The following is an 18,758-nucleotide window of genomic DNA, read 5'->3' as shown; positions in this document are numbered from 1 at the left end:
TACCTCCCGGTGTTTAACAGATACTCATGTATTTGATGAATAAAGCCATAAGGATGGGGATGGAGGTAGGGGAGGGTATGAACAGAGGCAAAGAGAAAACAAGAACAATGGAAGGGGAGAGGGGAGACCACCCCCACCCCTACCCATGGCCAGGGTGAAAACTACACCAAATGCACATGACCAGCAGAACCTCACTCTCTGCCTCACAACCTGGAAAATGGTTCCCAGAGCCTGGGGCAAAATGCCCACGTACTAAAGACTGACAAAAAATAAATAAAAAGGAAAGACAAGGATTATTCAGCCATAAAAAGAAACGAAGTATGATACATTCTACACCACAGTGAACCTTGGAGACAGTATGCTAAGTGAAAGAAGCCGGACCCAAAAGGATACATATTCTATGATTCCATTTATATGAAATGTCCAGAACAGGCAAATCCAGAGAGACAAAAAGTAGACTGGTGGTTGCCAGGGGTTGGAGGGAAAGGAGAACAGAGAGTGGCTGCTAACAGGGTTTCTTTAGGGGGTGATGTTCTGGAATTAAATAGTGCTGATGGTTGTACAACTTTGTGAATATACAAAATCCACTGAACGTGAGTTATATGTCGATTTTTAAAATAGGAAAGAGGAATAAACTTATACAAGTGGTTTGGTCCACCAGGAATTCTGAGTAATCACTTTCTTCATTAACACTGGCCTATTTGGCACGGCTGGTCAGGCAGCAGGCAGCATTCAGGTCTCCCCTTCTATCAAGGCACAGCTGAGCAGTCAGCCCATTCTCTGCTTCCAACACAGGGCCACAGGACACCCTGGAGGGACACCTGCCATCAAATACACTGAAGGAACCCTAAGAGCCAGACTTGCTAGAAAACAATACGTACCCTGGCCAATATTTTATCCAAAGCGAGCTGGCCTTTCAGTAACAGGCTCCGTGAGTTAAGAAGTGAGTTCCATTGAGTTTAAACAAGCAATGCATTGAAACGACCACCTATAACCTGACTTTATTTTTTTTAATTTATTGATTGATTTTTAGAGAGAGAAATGAAAGGGAGGGGGAGGATATCGATTTGTTGTTCCTCTTATTCACTGGTTAATTCTTGTATGTGCCCTAAATAAGATCAAACCTGCAACCTTGGCATAATGGGATGACACTCTAACCAACTGAGCCACCTGGCCAAGGCTATAACCTGATTTTAAAGACCTTCAGTAACATGCAGCCAGATCAGAATTCCCTTCAAAGTGAGCTGATAAGAAAGCCAACATGGAGGTGTTGTACAGCCATGGGAAAGGTTCTTTCCATAATAATTTTTCTGACAGATTCTCCTAAATCCAACACAAACCTGGTTTCTTACTGGGACCCCCAAAACTTGTGCTGAGTGCTATGTGCCACATTACCATCTAGGTGCTGAGCAAATACTTACATGTGAATAAACCAAATGCTACACCCTGGCTGCTTTGGCTCAGTGGTAGAGCGTCGGCCTGTAGACCAATGAGTCATGGGTTCAATTCCAGTCAAGAGCACATACTTCGGTTGCAGTTCATCCCCTGCTCTGGTTGGGATCATGCGGGAGGCAACCAGTCGATGTGTCTCTCTTGCACTGATGTTTCTCTCTCTCTCCCTCTCTCTACCTCCCTCCCACTCTATCTGAAGAAAAATGGAAAAATATCCTTGGGTGAAGATTAAAAACAAATGCTAGACTATAGCCAGCAGACGATTTGTTCAGTTGAAACTGAAAGAAGGGGTTCAACCCCAAGAGGGCTGGAGTCACTGAGGAGGGCACAGGATACTTCAGCCTCAAAAGGATCTTCTCACTTTCACTTTCTGCAGCTGGATGAAGACTGGAAGCTACCTCCTGCCAGACAAAGCCCCTTCCCCACCCCCCTCAGGACCAAAGAGCCCACTAGAAACACCTTAAGGTAGTAAAAGTGAGCCCTGGACCAGCTTGCTAGGAAGGACAGACCTTTGAAAATTAAGCTGGGGTAAATGGAGTTTTAATTGAACTGGACAATCAGAATTAAATGCTCTTTCTCGGTAGTGGCTCTTAGAGGGAGCATAGTTTGAGCCAACTCATTTGTAATACCAACCATTATGCCATTTGAAAGAAGATGGCTTTTCTACACTGGAACAGTTTGGAAGACAGCGAGGGAGCAAGAGAGAGGAAGGAAGAAAGAATTTTAAAGTGGTGTGTGTGTGTGTGTGTGTGTGTGTGTGTAGAACAGAGGAATGGAGGAGGAAGACATTTACACAGAAAGCCTGGGTCAGCCAGAGAAGTAATTATTGCCAAGATGGGTGTCTGAGTAACTGCCTTCCTCCAACCTTTCCTGGTGATCTGCTTGGGGAGTTTTAACACAAAAGGACCTCACTGCCCATCTGTTGCTTTGGAACTAATTGAGCACAAACCACACTGGCATCCTCTTCAGGGGCAGGCCTGTCAGCACCCAGGTGCTAACCTCAACTATAGTGAACAGTCCCAATCTGCCTTGCTGCTTCATGTAAGCAGAGAAAATGGCTCCTCGAAGAATACCCATGGAGCCTACCATGTACACGGCCCTGGACCGACAGCATACCAGTGAAGCAAGGGAGGCTGAGAAAGTTCTGCTTCTGTTTTTCCTGAGAGTGCCTCGGCCCCATCTCCACCAGAACTAGGAAGGCAGCACCGGCCCCTGAATGCTTCAATTCACTGCAACGTGAACTGGAGAGTCACAGCCATGTGCAAAGACCTGGAAAGGAGGTGTGTTTGGTGGGGCAGGGGTTAAAAATGAATAAATCATGCGCTCCAGGGACAGTGTGCATGGTGAGGGTGCATGGGTGTGTGTGTGTGTGTGTGTGTGTGTGTGTGTGTTGGAGGAGGGAAGGTAGTTTGCTAAGAGGAGCTACACAAGTACACAAATATTCACTAACTCCCTCTATAGCTCTGACATTTCTGGCTGCATCAGAATCGCCTGGGGAGCTCATTATAACAGAGATGTCCTGAAGTTTCTGATTCAGGTCTGGGGTGGAGCCTCAGAATTCAGATTCCTAACAAGTTCACTGGAGATACATGTTGGTCTGAATTGCACATCTGAGAACCAGGACAGTAATTCAAATCCTTAGGCATCTAGTACATGTCAGAAGAAGCCAAACTGGGCAACTTTCTCCATCAAAAATCAACCTGGAGAACCCCTTGGTCAGCTTAACTCTTAGGAGCAGTTCATCTCCTTGGAAGGACAGAAATAGCCTCTTTGTGACCTCAAAGAACAGGCACCCACTCCCCTCCCATCACTCACTGTTGGCTCCTTCACTGCCCTGTGAGCTCCTGGGGGCAGGGCCTGTGCCTGACCGATCTTGTAAGCCCTGCCGCTGGCACAGGTCTCAGCCTAGGTTTGGTACTCGGGGAATGTTTGCGGACTGACTGCATGAATGTTTTCATCTGGTCCTGACAGCAAGCCCAGGCGGGAAGATACGAGAGCTCACGCAGAGGTGGTGCCAATGGGGACAGCCCAGGAAGGCAAGTGAAAGGAGTAGCAGGTGACAGAAAATGTTTGGGGTGTATCCAGGGCATATTCAAATTAAGAGAGGCAAACAGATTTGAAACGGCGGTTTTCACCTAAATGAGAAAACTCTTGGAGAAAAGAAAGGTTTGGGGCAGCTGCTTGGGACAGAAAAGACACCTGTCATTTGCAGGCCTAAGCTGCCCTGCTCGGCAGCCCCCAAACAGCAAGCTCACGTCAAGTGAAGGCTGGCAGGCAGAGCAGGGGTGAGAGATCAAAGGGGCAGGAAGGGGACCCTGCCTCCTCAGCCCCAGGAGAGTCGGCTCATGTCAACACAGAAGAGTCCCAGGCCCTCCTTGCTGGAAGAGATCGCACCCGCACACAAATGGCAGCGAGCCCCTCCCACACCCTCAGCAGCAACGTGGCCACCCGGGCACGTCTCTTTTTAAGCAAGAGTCGAGGTTAATGGACAAACTGACCAAATACCCTTAACTTCCCAGGTAGGGAGCATTTTTCCAGAGCCATTTTAGCAGCAGCCCCTACTATTCGTCTATAGACACCGTCCCGCCAACCCTTCTGTCTAGAAAAGCAATGTACTTCTCACATGAAATACTCAACAACAGAATATATACCATTAAAGGAGACGCTTAAGCCAGCTGGTGTGGCTCAGTGGATTGTGCGTCATCCCATGGACTGAGAGGTCCCAGTTTGATTCCCAGTCGGGGCACATGCCCGGTTGCAGGCTCGATCCCCTGTAGGGGACGTGCAGGAGGCAGCTGATTGATGTTTCTCACATTGATGTGTCTCCCTCTCTCTCTCCCCCTTCCTTTCTCTCTAAAAATCAATAAAAACATATAAAAAATTACTTAAAGGAGACACCTAACACTGTCAAGGGCTTAGTGTGTGTGATTTAACTTAGAGAACCCTGGACTTGAGCTGGACGGCCCGCCCAATAATCTTGGTGCTGCCTTTTACCAGCTGTGTAGCCTGGAGCAAGTCACTTCGCCTCATAAAACCTACAAAACGAGGCAACCACTTGCTAACCACTTGACTTCTGGAGCAGGTGAGAAGCCTCAAGTGCAACATGCTTTGCAATCTGTAAAATGTGACTGGATGACCAGTGTGTCACTGTTAAAACCCAAATTCTACCCTGAGCCCAGGAAAGGCAGGCCAGTCTGGGGATGGGCTGGTTCACTACTCCCACCAGCCTCTTGAAAAGAAACAACAACAATAAAGGCCCCTTCCCCCACTTTTTGTTCTTTCTATTAAAATCAACAAGCAACAAAGCACCAGATTAATATCTCCTAATTACTAAGTTGTCAGTTACTGGGTGAAAAACTCCATAATTTAGTTATCAACCCAACTCCACATGTCGACACTGACAGCAGGGATCTGAGATCCATCAAAAGACACATTTGGGACACCCCCTGCCTGCACTCCCCCCCCTGCTCCAGCCTAGCCAGAATCTGAGCTCCCATGACCCTCTGTCGGGGACGGCCTCATTTAGTCCAGTGCTTCCCAAGCTTTCTCTTCATGATACAGAGAAAAGAGATTGTGTGTTCACCACACAGCGGGTGGGATGGAAGGGCCATGGGTTAATCGACTGAGGTTGGACTGCTCAAGTCAGAGGGGACAACCTGAGCCCAGACTGTCTGTCCCAGGCCCCACCCAGCTGCCTGAGCCTGAGAAAACCTGTTATCTGGGAGCCGAGAAGCGCTGAGTTTCGATCGAGGTCTTGAGAGGTCAAGCTCCTTGATGGGAAGTGGGCCCTGGCACAAGTTACCACAGAGGTAACCAGGTTACTCTCCCACTTCCCATCTCTTCCTGAAAGCCTAGATCTCCCCAAAAGCTCACCCTTACCACCTCTTCCTAGTTGGGACCGTGCAGCACTCGGGGTAGCTTTCCCAGTTGCATAGGTGGACCTCTCTGCAACTTTCTTCTCCACAAAAGATCGGAACACAGAGCAAATCCACACCAACTGAAATGAACTGCTGTGGAGCCTCCCAGGCTGTCTGGGCCACCACTCTCAGTAATCACAGGCTGAGCACCGGGCCAAAGGGCAACTACACCTCATCTCTAACCCTCACAGCAACCCGCAAAGCAGACATATTCTCCTGTCTACAGGGAGGAGGGGGACTCACAGCGGCAAGCTGGCTGGCTGACAGTCTCAGTTACAAAGGACCAAAGTTGATCTAGAGAATCTAACACCCACACTTTCGCCGCCACGCTGCCTCCTCCTGGGGAGATGTGCGACGGAGGTGTCGCAGAAGATGCAAAGGCCTGAGCCTGACAGACAGCTCTGGGGGTTGGGCCCACTGGTGTCCACTACGCCCCAGACTCTGGGTGAGGATAAAACTGATGTCCTGCCGCCCACCTCCACACCGTCACTCCTAACCTTGGAGACTTCTGCTGGAAGTAGAAGAAGGGTTGTGCCTGAAGCTATTCTCTAATGGCTATAACCTTAGTCTTTGGTTACATTGTACCAAAAAGAATTTGACAGCCAAATGAGAATCAACCTATTCTAAGGAATATGTGATGTATGCCTTCCATGCACCAGGTTCTGGGCCAAGTGCTGGAACACGGAGGAAAACAGACACAGTGGTCTCTCCGCACCTTAGAGAGCAAGAACCGGCCCAGGGGGTGCTGGCAGGAACTGGATCTGGGAGATCTCTATCGGGGGACACTCCGATGACCCAGCCATGGCCATCCTGCCACCCCATGCGGCCTCCCTAGCTGGGTGTCCCCTCGGTTCCTCATGCAAAGCAGCTGCCTGCCCAAAACCAAAAGAGGAAGAGCGGACTGCTGAGGGAAAGGAACGCTGCTCCTTGACCCTAGCATGTCAAATTAGGGCAGAGCCAAGCCCCTCCGAGTGAAAGGGAATTTTAGTTTTTGAAAAAGACGTGTGTGTTCCTTGGTTTTGTTTCTGTAACTGCTTCTCCCGTCTCCTCCTTGCAGTACTGCTATTCTGCATCTGAGGCCTCTTGGTAGGTCCTGCTGCTGCCAACACACGTGTCACTGATGGAAACTGATACCCTCTGGAGAGCTGCTTTGTTTTGTTTCCTGTTAATACCATTAGGTCTCATCTCCTGAAACCCCAAATTCCACAACAAACCTGCCAAAACCCAGCTCGCCATTAGGCCTCTGACCCATGAGTGAGTTAGTTTGTTTATTTATTTATTTATTTATTTATTTATTTATTTATTTATTTATTTTGTTACAGATGTTTCTCCTTTCCCCCCATTGACATGACCCATGAGCTTTAAAGCCATGCTTCCCACCTTTCTGATGACATCCTGCCGCACACAGATAAGGGAAACACAGGCTCAGCCCTGGGGGCTGCACACTACCCCACATCCAGCAGCACACCTGTAACACCCAGTCCTGAGACCTGTTGGAAAACTTCGGTTCCCAGAACATAAATGTCACCAAACCTCAGCAACTCATGACAGAACTGGAGAAGCCAGATGGATCAGAGTTAGGAAGGGGATGGGCCCGTCTAAGGCACAAAAAGGAACCCATCAGAGCTGATGGGGACTGCCCCCACCCCATGTGCCTATCTGAGTTGGCACATCCCAAACCCACATCACGTCCCAAGAGAGGGAAACAGGGCATTCAGTCACTGTAAGGCTCTGGAGTCAACAAAGGCCGTCCACCTTCCCAGCACAGAGGAGGAAGCCAGCATTCCATGTGACGTGGTGCAGGCTGGAGATATAAATAGCTTCCAAAAAGGTTAGCAAAATGCACAGATGACAAATCTACAGTAGGTTACTAAGGGAAACCAGGATGCTTAGTGCCAGCATCTCACCTGTTGCAGCTGGTGTCTGGAAGGAAGCCTGTGGCTCCTCCTAAACTCTGCTCCCTGGGCCCTCATGGATGTAATGTGGGGCTGCAGGGACCTCGTGGCAAGTGGGAACTTCCTAAGCGCTATGGATGTTCCCTGCACGCCCCCTCCAAAGTAAAGAAAACTTTTTTCCTAATCACATCTCTGTCTACTTTCCATAGCCCACTCACTCTCCATTTCCTCATCTGGGTAAAGTCTACCTCTACCTGGGAAGGTAGTGTAAGGAACGCTGCCGGAGGATGGGAGGAGCCTGCCCTGGCCTTCCCCTTCCCCTTCTCCCCCCTTCCCATTATACAGGGCCCCTGGGTGCTGCCCCATGAAGTGCAGTAGGCAGGGCAAGGGGAATTCTGCGGCTGCCTCCCGTGGAGATTCCCTTCTGCAGGGGAAGTGCTTCCCTGGGCGTCCGGAGGGCTTGCAGGGCAGCCACAGCTGCTGGGCTGTATCAAATGAAAAACAGATCTCACTTGTCACTAAAAAAGCAACCCAAGGGACATCTGAATTAGGAGTATTTATAGCTCTCATGTATGTGCCCTTGAACTTGTGTGCCTTTAAGTTAACAGACATAGCAACAGCACGCCTAAAAGCACACATATGGACTTTCACACACAGAGGCAGTGTCTAAATCTGGAACTCTAGGGAACCCAAACTCACCCCTAACACACCCTCCGGAGTGTGGGTATTCCAGGACTTGGGATAAACTGGGCACCAGTTCTCTCTCTTCTGGGTATCAAGTTCTGCCTTCCTGCCAAGGATTAAGGAATCAGCCTGGAGCCAGCAGCTCAGGAGCAGCTTGCCAGGCAGGTCCCCACCGCTCATCTGCACAGAGAGCAAGAGCTCTTCCCACTTCCATGTGCTTCCAAACAGTGCAGAGGCGGGAGGGAAGTCTCGCCTCTCCAGCCCCTCCCCGAGCAGACAGAGGGGCTGCTGGAGAGCCTACGCTGAAGTCCTGAGAGCTGAGCAAGAAAGGAGAAGCTGCACAGAGGCCCAGGCCGGAAGCCAGACCCCTGCACAAGGCACCAGTGAGGAGGAAGGCACTGCCCTCAACTTCCACTCCAAAATGCTTGGCCGTCAAAATGTCAGCTGCTCCTGGTCCACCCGAGGGCTTGGCCAAGAGAGGGGCTTCCCTTCGGCAGTAATGCTAGTGTGTGAGGATGTTGAGGGATGTTCCCAGGCAGAGCATGTGATGGGGACTAACACTGGCCAACACATTCACATTCACTATGTCTTCCTCCCCCCACCCTTATTCTCTCCCAATAGCAGCAGAAGGTGATGGGGGAAGAAGCCTGCAATGTCTTGCCTTCCATTTGAAAAATGTGCAACATCTGTGAAGCATAATAACGCAAAGCACAACGAAACGAGGTCTGCCTGTCATCTCTTGAGTTCCCTGATACATAAATTGGGCAAATGTGTGCCTATGGCTTTAAACTTCACTGGGGTCAGAGACCAAGAAGAATAAGCACATAGACTAGAAATTTCAACCAGAGGAGGGTAGTGTTGCTGTTATTCAAATATAATGAGTGCCCATGTGCATGAGGGAAGTTTTTGGAAAAAATAACTGCTTTCCAGTGCTGTGAGCTTCCTCCTCATCCCACATTGCCTTCCAAAGTAGAATCAACTGAAACCTATACACCCCCTTTGTTTCTCAGATTCTACATACACTGAACTCTTAGTTTATCCACGAGTTTCTTTTACATCACTGAGGATGCAGGCTCTGATTCTGAAAGTAAAGTATATGACACAATAGAGCACTTCGAGCAGGGAGCACTGGACTGTGTCCATGGGTCCATGATGGAGAATGTGGGAACCATAAAGTGCAAAGCTGGCTCCACACCTCTGCTGAGAACAGTATAGGATCTGGAGTCCTAGTGGAGTTGCTATCAACTCCAGGCATAATGCACTAATGCACTGTCCTCTTCCACCTGTGACACCCCCCCCTGCCCCCAAAACTCCCAGGGTGGAACACGATAATTTGTCATAATATATTATATATTTACTATAAATGAAGAACAGCACACATTAAACAATATAAGCTGGCCTAAAACACTGCAGTATAGAGTCTAATTATCTACATTTTTACTAGATCACAAAGAAGGAAAATAACTTAGCCAGAATCACATGACTAGTTGAGCAAGGGAGAGATCTAAGCCCCAACCTGTTTGGTTTCAAAGCCCATGGGCTTTCCTCTACTGCCCATCAACCTTAAAAATGTTCATGTGTGTGTGCATGTGTTTATCACTACTGTTATCGTAAGATTAATCTGATACCTATTCATAGAGGCATGGGGTCTTAATGGCCAAATACAACTCAGAAATCGCCCACATAGCATGCATAAACAGGCATCTGATCCAGACACTTCCCCCTATGCTGTCATCAGCCATGGCAGACCCCTATCATAAATGTATTCTTTTGCTGTGCTAGGAGCTTAGCACAGTGCTAGGTACACAGTAGGCACTTGCCATTTAATCTCACTGATGATGACTTTGCTAAGATTGCTTATTAATAATATATCCTTAGGTGCTAAAAGATGAATTATGACTAACTTTGATCCCAAAACAAAAGACTTAGACATTGGGAGAAACAAAATCTTGGCCAATAGAGGAGGTGTCCCACCACTGGGCAAAAACAGTAATATTTGAACCTTACTAATAGGTTGATCCCACGTGGTATATATCTTACAATCTCCATGGGAAACAGCAATTATGATGACATATGGAAAGCCCTGGTTTTGTGAGTGGGATCTGTGTTCTCTACTCTGTAAAGATGGCATACAACCCCCACTCAGAGAATGTCTGCGAAGATTCCAAATACCATGTCTACAGACACAAAAGCAATTTCATCAACCCAGGTGGTATCTCAGCACCTCCCATGGCTTTCTGTGCACATAACCACCTCCAAGCAGGGCAGATTCAGATCCATGTCCTAAACCCAGCAATACCTCTCAGTAGCTGTGATCTTAGGTCAACAACCTCGCCTCTCTGAGCCCATTCCCTCATCTGCAAAAATGGAATAGCTCCTATCGCATAAGGTTGTTTTGTGGAGAAAATATAATAATATTTGCATGTGGTCACACCATGCCTGATATACAGAAGAAACTCAGTAAATATCAGTTGGGTTTGAATGTTCTCAGAACAGCTCTGACATATACATGTCCTGCTGGATAGAGCTTGTGGTCAAAAACTGGTCATGGTGACAAGTAAAGAAGAAAAAAAAGAAGGGGTAGTGACAGAAGTTAAAAATAGAGACTGTATTTTAAACCCTGTCTCCTTTCAACCATTAATTTCAACCTGATGTTTAAAAGTCAACTGTGCTGCCCTGGCCGGTTTGGCTCAGTGGTTAGAGTGTTGGCTTGAGGACCAGAGAGACCAGGGTTCGGTTCCCACTAAGGGCACCTCGGTTGCAGTTTGTCCCCAGCCCTGGTTGGGGTCATGTGGGTGGCAACCAGTCAATGTGTCTCTCTCACATCAATGTTTCTCTCTCTCTCTCTTCCTCCCTTTCTCCCTCCTGCTCTATCTGAAGATAAATGCAAAAATGTCCTCAGGTGAGGATAAAATAAAAAGTCCACTGCGCTTCTTAAAAGTTGGTCAAAAAGTTGGTCTCCGTGCATTCTGATAGCTAGAAGGAATAACTATAAGGCAGGCAACCAAAAGGGGCCCAGAACTGGTTGTACTGACTTGGGTCAGTTTGGAGAAAGGGGAAAGTCTCAGTACCCCTCATTGCAACAGTTTCTCAATTCTCTGATGTTCCTTCAACTTAACAGTTTAGAAAACAGAGGTCACATCAAGGAACCCCCTGAACAAGGCATTTTTCAGAAAGCCTGGTACCACAATTCTGAAATAAAAAACTAGAAAAGCCACCAAGAACAGCTCCCCTTTATTGAGCTCCTACCTAGTATGTACCAGACTCATTTTACAGATAAGAAAGCTACTACTGGACATTCCCCAAAGACACTCACTAAGCCCCTCAGCTGCTCACATGTCCTCAAGGACCCAAGTCTGCATGACATGTGGAAACTTCTTCCCAACCCTCTTCAGGAGTCTCCAGATCTAATCACAGGGCCGGATTCTACAAAACTTCATCGTACAATCTAGTCCCACAGCAAAAGTGGATTGGGAAGAGGGTGGAGCTGGGATGGAGGAAGAGAGAAGAGACCTTAACCTTTCGGGAGCACCTCTAATTTGCAAATAATGGTCAGAGGCTGCCGGGAGAAGAGTGCATTTTCTTTCTGCACAATAATCTCTCCCAGAAAAAAAGCCAGTCACCTGGCCTTCTTAGGGAAAATAAATAAATAAAGCCCTTCTCCCAAGATTCATACTGAACTCCTAACCCTTCCAGCCCCTCCCAGCCCCAGGGAGTGGCTAAATGGTTGTTGTTTCTTTTCTTTTTTCCCTGTGGTCCCCCGGTAACAACACAAATTATGTTTTCAGGGACTCCAGTCCCAGAGTGCAGTGATGTTGTAATAAACATAACCAGGACCAAAGCCTTCCCATCATATTAGATGATGCCATTTTCCACCAATCAGGCTCCTCAGGCAGGCAGACCATTCACCAATGAGGGACCAGACAGAGGCTGCGAGGGGGAGACCTGGCCATAAGGGCGCTTCACAACTGGCCGCTGGCACTTCGCAACAGGAGTTGGGACCCACACGCCAGGCACCATACAGAAGGCAGACAGGCAAAAACTTTCACAGCCCAGGTTGTTCACATGGGGTGGGGTGGACTGGTCTGGGGTTTGTTGCGTTTTTTTAAAAACCTTTTCCTAATTTGCTAACTTGAAAAAATAAAGACTTCATGCAGAGCAACCCCTCGCATACACGCCCTCCCTCCTTGGCCACCTCAGTTTCCAAGGGCCCTTCGCAAGCACCCAGAATCTAGAAAAGGAAGGGGATGTAGGCCAGCGGCCAAGACACTCACCTGTCCGGCCGTGTCATAGAGTCCCAAGAGGTACTGCTTGCCCCCTACGGTGACGCTGACTGCAGGGGCAGAAGTGGGGGTGGGGAGAGAAGCTCACAATTACTTAGACTCTGGGGCAGTTTCGCTCCCCACCAGGACCTTCCACTCCCAATCCAGCTGGAGGCATGAGATGTCACCCCTTTTCCCTTGTGCCCGGCTCACTATGAAGTGGCGTAAGGTCGGGGTGCAATGTATCCCCCAGCTACAGCCCACTCCCTTCTTCCAAGTCCCGCACATAGCCTCATCCCTCCCGACGGTCCCCCAAATGTTTCCCGGGGGGCTTGGGGCAGTAGGGAGGCGGTTGTTAGGAAGGTCAAGGAGGTCGGCCCAGGATGCCAAGAGGGTTGGGAAGTGCGGGTGCGGGCACTGGGTGCGGGGGTAGGTAAGTGGGGGCAGGAAGAGGGGTCCAATCGGCCCGCCAAGGGGCTGGTCCGAGGCAAAGCCTGGAGGTGGGGCGGGCCGCCCGCGGAGGGTGCGGCGGGGGAGGGGAGGGAGCGCTCAGGGGAGGCGGCGAGGGGGCTCCGCGAAAGTTGCTCCAAAGTTCCCGGGCCGCGAGCAGCCCCTTGGCTGGCCGTTCCGAGGCTTACCTGCGTAGTGGTCGAAGACGGTGGGCACGTACTCCTCCGGGAAAGCGTCGTTGGCATAGCTCATGAGTAGGCACGTCTTGCCCACCGCCCCGTCGCCGACCACCACACACTTGAGCATCAGCGCGCCGGGCCCGTGAGCCATGCTGCGGCCGGCCGGCCTCCGGGCATGGTCCCCCCGGAGCCCCCGCCCCGGCACCGGGCTCAACCCCAGCCCGCCTGGGGGGTCCGCCGCCGCAGCCGCTCCGCGCAGCAGGGCCGTCCCCCCGGCCCCATGCAGCGGCTCCCCCCGCCCAAGGGGAGGGGGCGGCGGGGCCGGGGCGCTGCCGCCGCCTCGGTCACTGCTCGGATCCCTGCCCGGGCCCCGGTCGCCGCGCCCGATCGATGCCCCAGCCGCTCGGCACCCGCACGCTCTCTCCGGCCCGGCCTCCCCGGGAGGATCCGCTGGATCATAAGACTGTCCGGCCCCGGGGAGACCGCAACTTTGGGGAGGGTAGAGAGGGGAGGGGCCAGGCGTCTATCCCCGCCCCGCGCGGGTCCGGGCCCCCTCCGCGCTCGGCCCTGGAGGAGGGCGGGCCGAGGCGCCTCCCCCGAGTGCGGGTCGCCCGCCCGCGCCCGCCAGCCGGTTCCTGCGCCCCGCCCGCGGCCGCCGCCGGGCCCTGCCGGCTTGCCCTAGCTCGACTCCCCGCGAGGGCAGCGGCGAGGAGCCGAGGAGGAGGAGCCGAGGAGGAGGGAGGGGAGAAAGGTGAGGCTGGGGGAGGGGGCCGTGAGGGAAGCGCTTGGGAGGAGCCGAGGGCTCTTCGCGAAAGTGTCCGCAGCGCCCCGAAGCGTCCAAAGGCCCCAGTGCTGGAAGAAGACGAGGAGGCCTCTTGGGGAACTACGACGGCTCCAACGATGACGCAATAGTCATGCAAAATTATACATATATATTTAAACTCCACCCAGAAGGCAGGATCCATCGACCTCTAAGCGCACAACGGAACTAGAAATCGGGAAGGAAGAAAAACCAGGAGGGTTAAAAAAAATTTTTTTTAAAGGTGCGTGGAGTGATGGGGGAGGGGGGGGCTGGTCTCTGGGTTGGAAAGTAGGGACTCCTGGCTAATTGCTTGGGCCCCCTTCCCACAACCACCCATACCATTCACAGCAGAAACTTGAATCCTTTACTATGAAACTGATGACTAAGGGAGTTACAGCATCTTGAATCACTGAAGCACTCCACAACCAGCCAGAAAAGGGAGACACCGATGGCTGTGGATGCCACAAATGTACCTTTGTTCCCCCTGGAGGAGACACTCTCTGAGGCCCCCGTGCAGTCCCCAGTGCCCCTCGAAGGTGTTAGGTTGTGATCCCCGAGGAGCGATGCACTAGGGTGCCCCAAGACTTGGCCTGTGATCCAGGTAGCAACCCCTTTCCTTCTGTCTGGGCAAAGCTTGGAAACACCTGGCTGCCCAGGTCCCATTCACCTACCAATAGTGTTGCTTTGAACATTAGACACTGAGAGAGAGAGATGGAGGAGGCTGGGTACACTCCACCCTGACACTGCACCCCACCCTCTGCTGATATGAGATAAACCACTTCCTTTCATTGATTCACAAGATTAGAAAATGCTGTGTTGAGAGGCAGTTTAGAGGTCAACTGGACCATCTTCCTTAGACTCCCTTAGGCTGTAGGTAAGCAAACAGACCTGGAGAGGTGAAGCGGTTATACCAAAGGCTTCCAGCTAATGCCATTATTCAAGGACATTTCACTTTGGGAAATGCTCATTGTTATGTCCCCGTTCCTCACTTCTGAGGCCTCAACTCTGAAACCCCAAATCTGATTTCCATTGTCCCAGGAGGACTTCCTGGATTATTGATAGTTCCTAATGGAATCACCTCAAGATCTCACCTGACTCCTCCAAATGCATCTAAGTGTGGGTGGGCATCTGCATTGCTCACTGTTTAGATTGTGCAATGAATCTGGAAGATACTTTGTATGAATGACAAGAAAGGCAGCATTGAAATCAGATCTTGGTCCAAGGCCACTTTCTGCCACTTAGAGGGAAAGAAAGGAGAACTTGCTCCCTTTGCCTATAGGGCCATTTCTTCATGCAGCATTTGCTGGGACTAGTATTCTGAAAGGAAGTTCTATCAGGAGCTAATGGAGTGTACTCAGCCAAGAGAGTTCATTTGGTCCCAGCTCTGATTCTAGTTAGAGGCCCACTTCTCTGGCCTCAGCTTTCTCATCTCTAAATGTGAGTGCATCCCTAAGAATGAGATCAGGTCTCACCCTTGAAGGTGCTTCAGAATGTGTCCTGAGAGCTCCTGGTGACAGCTTTGGGACAAGAGAAGAAGCAGCTGCTGGAGACATAGGGACAGCCTTTATAAGAGTTGACAAGCTCTGCCCCAGGACAGGAGGAGGGGGACTTCCCCAGTTCATGACTCCGGCCTCCCAGTTCTTATTGGGGCAGATATTTACTAGGGATCCAGGGAGCGGGAGGATCAGCTCCAGAACCTTGAAAAATGTCAGGGACTCCCAGTTCTGGATGGTCTGGAAGAAGCTCTGAAAATGTCAGAGCGCTTCACGTGGGGAACTGATGTCAGATGAATCATGCAGAGGTGACTTCATTGGTGATGGTGACCTCATCCCTTTGGCCCATGGAAAAGCCAAAACTGACTGCCAAAAATACTTAGACCTCTGGGCTGATTCCACTAGTGTCTATGTGGAGTGGGAGGGAAGAATTATCCTAGATGCCCCAGGTCAGCCCACAGATGGGTTAGCTGGAAGGACCAAACAGATCTTAACAGAAACCTCACTTTCCTATGGGCAAGAGGATAATGCCTCAAGTGATAAAAACAACAACAAAACCAGTTCTCAAATGTCAGGGATTTGAGAGACAGATATCAACTTTGTTTCCAAGCATCCCATATGCTCTGTGCTTACTTTTCTTCTTTTGTGTCAGCTGTGTGTGTCAAAATACACAATCATCTGTGTGAGAACAGTGAAATCTCTACTTAGCCTTCTCTTTTTCCTGTAGTTCCTACTCTTCGTTGATTCATCCAGTATGTCATTTAACAAGCATTTATTGGCATTTACTAGATGCCAGGCTTTATTCCTGGGCAGGGGACAAAGAGCTGGAAAGCTACAATTGCTGGAGGGGGAGGCAGAAAGGAACTGATGAGCAAATAGATAATTAGTCTATAATGTGATGAGTGCTGTGGTAGAGGATAAAGAACAGGCTTCTGGAAGTGCAGGGGAGGCTGTTAGTACCTAGCTAGCTCTGTGTGTGCTGGGGAAGGATTTGCAGAAGGGTGTCATTTGCCTGGGCTTTAAGAGCCTGGTAAGAGTACCATAAGAGTGCCCGGGGAAGACAGCCCCACACCAGGGCAAGAAGGAACAGCACACAACTTCTTGGGAATGGAGAGCCATCTAGGGTAGACAGAGTGCAGGATTAGTGGTGGAGGGGAACTGGTTTGTACTTAATTGGGAACTATAATATTGATTGTGCTTCGTGTAGAGGTTCACATTTCTACCGTACCCAAGTAACTGGTACTATACCTACCTTCTGTCTTAGTCTATTCTGGCTGCCATAGCAATATACTACAGACTGGGTAGCTTATGAACAACATAAATGTATTTCGTATGTTTCTGGGAGCTGGAAGTCTGGGATCAGTGTAGCAGTGGTGTGGTTTGGTGAGGGCCCTCTTCTGGGTTTCAGACTTCTTATTGTGACCTCACATGGTAGAAGGGATTAGGGAGCTCTGTCCAAACTCTTTATAAGGGCACTAATCCCATCATGAAGGCTCTGCCCTGGTGACCTGTTCACCTCTGGAAGGGCCCATCTACTGATACCAACAATTTGGGCTTTAGGTTTTAACATAGATTTGGGGGGACTCATTCAACCTGCAATACCTTTCTAATAACTTGGAAATTGCACAAAATATATGAAACCACTGTTTCTGGAGAGTGGACAGCATATAGCACAGGACTGTGATTCCTAAAAGAAGAGAACAAGTGAGGCAGGCTCTACCATCACCCCAACTTTCTGCTGGAAGTACTTTCTGAATTGTAGCCTAGTGAAGGGGAACTAGACTAGACCACAATACAGTGACTTGGCTGAACTGAGAACATAGGTAAGGAGACTTTTCAACATAGAGTACCAGAGTGGAGGGAGTGTAGCAGCCTGATCCTCTTGAGTGTGCTGCTGTACATTCATAGAGTGAAACTCCACATTGCTAGGCAAAGAGCTGCCAGGGAACATGATCTGCTTGGTTCCCAGGGGCTCACACAGAGCTGGGAGATGTTTGAGTTTCTACCAGCCAATAGGAAAAGACCTCGTAGAATGTCCAGAGGATTCAGTAGAAACTCCAGAAATATTATGCCTTTGCAGAAGGGCTAAATTAGCCCTAGAGTAAAAGTAACTCTAGATGTCCCCCCAACAAAGTTTATAAATAAGCCTCATAAAGAACAAGTTCATCCACTATTGCCACAAATGCCAGGCAAAATAAATGTCATCATTTTTTTAAAGGATACAACAAAATAGAGACAATAGCACAATAGCTGAGGGCTGTGTGTTGCTGAGCGAGCAGAGCATCTGCACTCCTGCAGAGGCTACTGTCCACAGCTCACAGGCCGGAGGCTTGTCCTGGGGCTCCTTGCTGACCTCATACCTATTCTCAGCCTTCTGGAGGCTTCCTGGGCTCTGGCCTGGACCTGTCTCCCACAGGCAGCTCGAGAACTGTGGTTCTCAGAAGGGCAGGGCGCGGGGCAGAGTATTTTGTGAATGGCATCTGACGTTTACCTAGCACTTCACAAAGCTTATTCTCTCCTTACATCATTTAGTTTTCACGGCTTCATCGAGAGGGCCGTGGAATTCCTCATTAACATCTTTATTTTACAGATGAGTCTTTGTGTCTTTATCTGAATTTCGAGCCTTTATCCAGATTGCCCAGCCTATAAGTGACATCAGGACTGAAAAGCGAACAGAGAGGGAGGAAGGGAGAGAGAGAGAGAAGCATCGATGGGAGAGAAAGACAGCAATCTGTTGCCCCCCATATGTGCACCAACAGGGGGATCGAACCCACAGCCTAGGTATGTGCCCTGACCGGGAATCAAACCCATGACCTTCTGGTGGACGGGACACTGCTCCAACCCACTGAGCCACGTCAGCCAGGGCAGAGTGTGAATTCTTAATATAAATTATTTGAGGAGAAATGTTTCTTACCCTTCCTGGTTCTGGCTCCTGCAAGCATTAGCTTTCTCCTGCCCTGACCAAAGCCTGCCTTGCAACTGCGGGTGGAGTTCTTGGAATACAATTTTATTTTATCACTTACTGATCAACACTGAAAAAGAAATGAAGCTTTCTGGGCACTCTTGATTTTCTCTCTGGGTATCTCCATTTACTTCCAGACCAAATACGCTCTCTGGCTCATACTGTTCTCCCTCAGCTTGCTCCGGAGGCAGCAGGGTGCATAGTCCCTGCTTTCCTACATCCTCACCCTGCACTGAGCTGCTGGCTCTGAGCTGCAGTGGGCTGCCAGGGCCTGACCCTGACTCATCAAACCTGCCAGCTGGCTCTGTACCACGTCTCCTTCCACCCCCAAGCTCCGTCTTTGTGTTCCTGTCCAAGCCCTCATCCATACACAGTCTCAACCTGGCATTTGGCTTATAGCCAGACTCTCCTGCCTCTGCTAATCTTCCTAAACCCAGGTTTGGCCAAATTCCAGCCCTGCTCAGCAGCCTTTGATGGGTTTCCTTTGCCTAATGCCCTATTCTCAGTCTGACATTTCAGACCTTCCCCAGCTGAACACCGTCTCTCTGGACACTGCTCACTCCCACTGCCGCTGCAGCCCTGCTTGTTGCCACCAAACCAATCTGTTCTCCGCACCCAGACCTCCTACACATCCCCACCACGATGCCGTGGCTCCCAGCATC

The 18,758-nt window shown here is 50.0% G+C and overlaps 1 protein-coding gene across 2 annotated transcripts in view; it reads right to left on the bottom strand.

Annotated features, from left to right (window-relative positions):
• The window catches only part of RHOQ (ras homolog family member Q), a 37,861-nt gene extending 24,768 nt beyond the window's left edge, over positions 1-13,093 (bottom strand). Inside the window, exons 1-2 of one of the 2 annotated variants that reach the window (XM_036262552.1) lie at positions 12,849-13,093; positions 12,223-12,281 (exon numbers count right to left, since the gene is read on the bottom strand). In XM_036262552.1, coding sequence (XP_036118445.1) covers positions 12,223-12,281; positions 12,849-12,990 — 201 coding nt within the window. In that variant the 5' untranslated portion in view covers positions 12,991-13,093. The remainder of the gene's footprint in view (positions 1-12,222; positions 12,282-12,848) is intronic. The other variant, XM_036262553.1, reaches the window with a different exon arrangement.
• Between the last annotated feature and the right edge of the window lie 5,665 nt (positions 13,094-18,758).

Source organism: Molossus molossus, unplaced genomic scaffold (genome assembly GCF_014108415.1).
Source record: "Molossus molossus isolate mMolMol1 unplaced genomic scaffold, mMolMol1.p scaffold_m16_p_15, whole genome shotgun sequence".
Classification (NCBI taxonomy): domain Eukaryota; kingdom Metazoa; phylum Chordata; class Mammalia; order Chiroptera; family Molossidae; genus Molossus; species Molossus molossus.
This window is presented reverse-complemented; position numbering and strand designations above follow the sequence as displayed.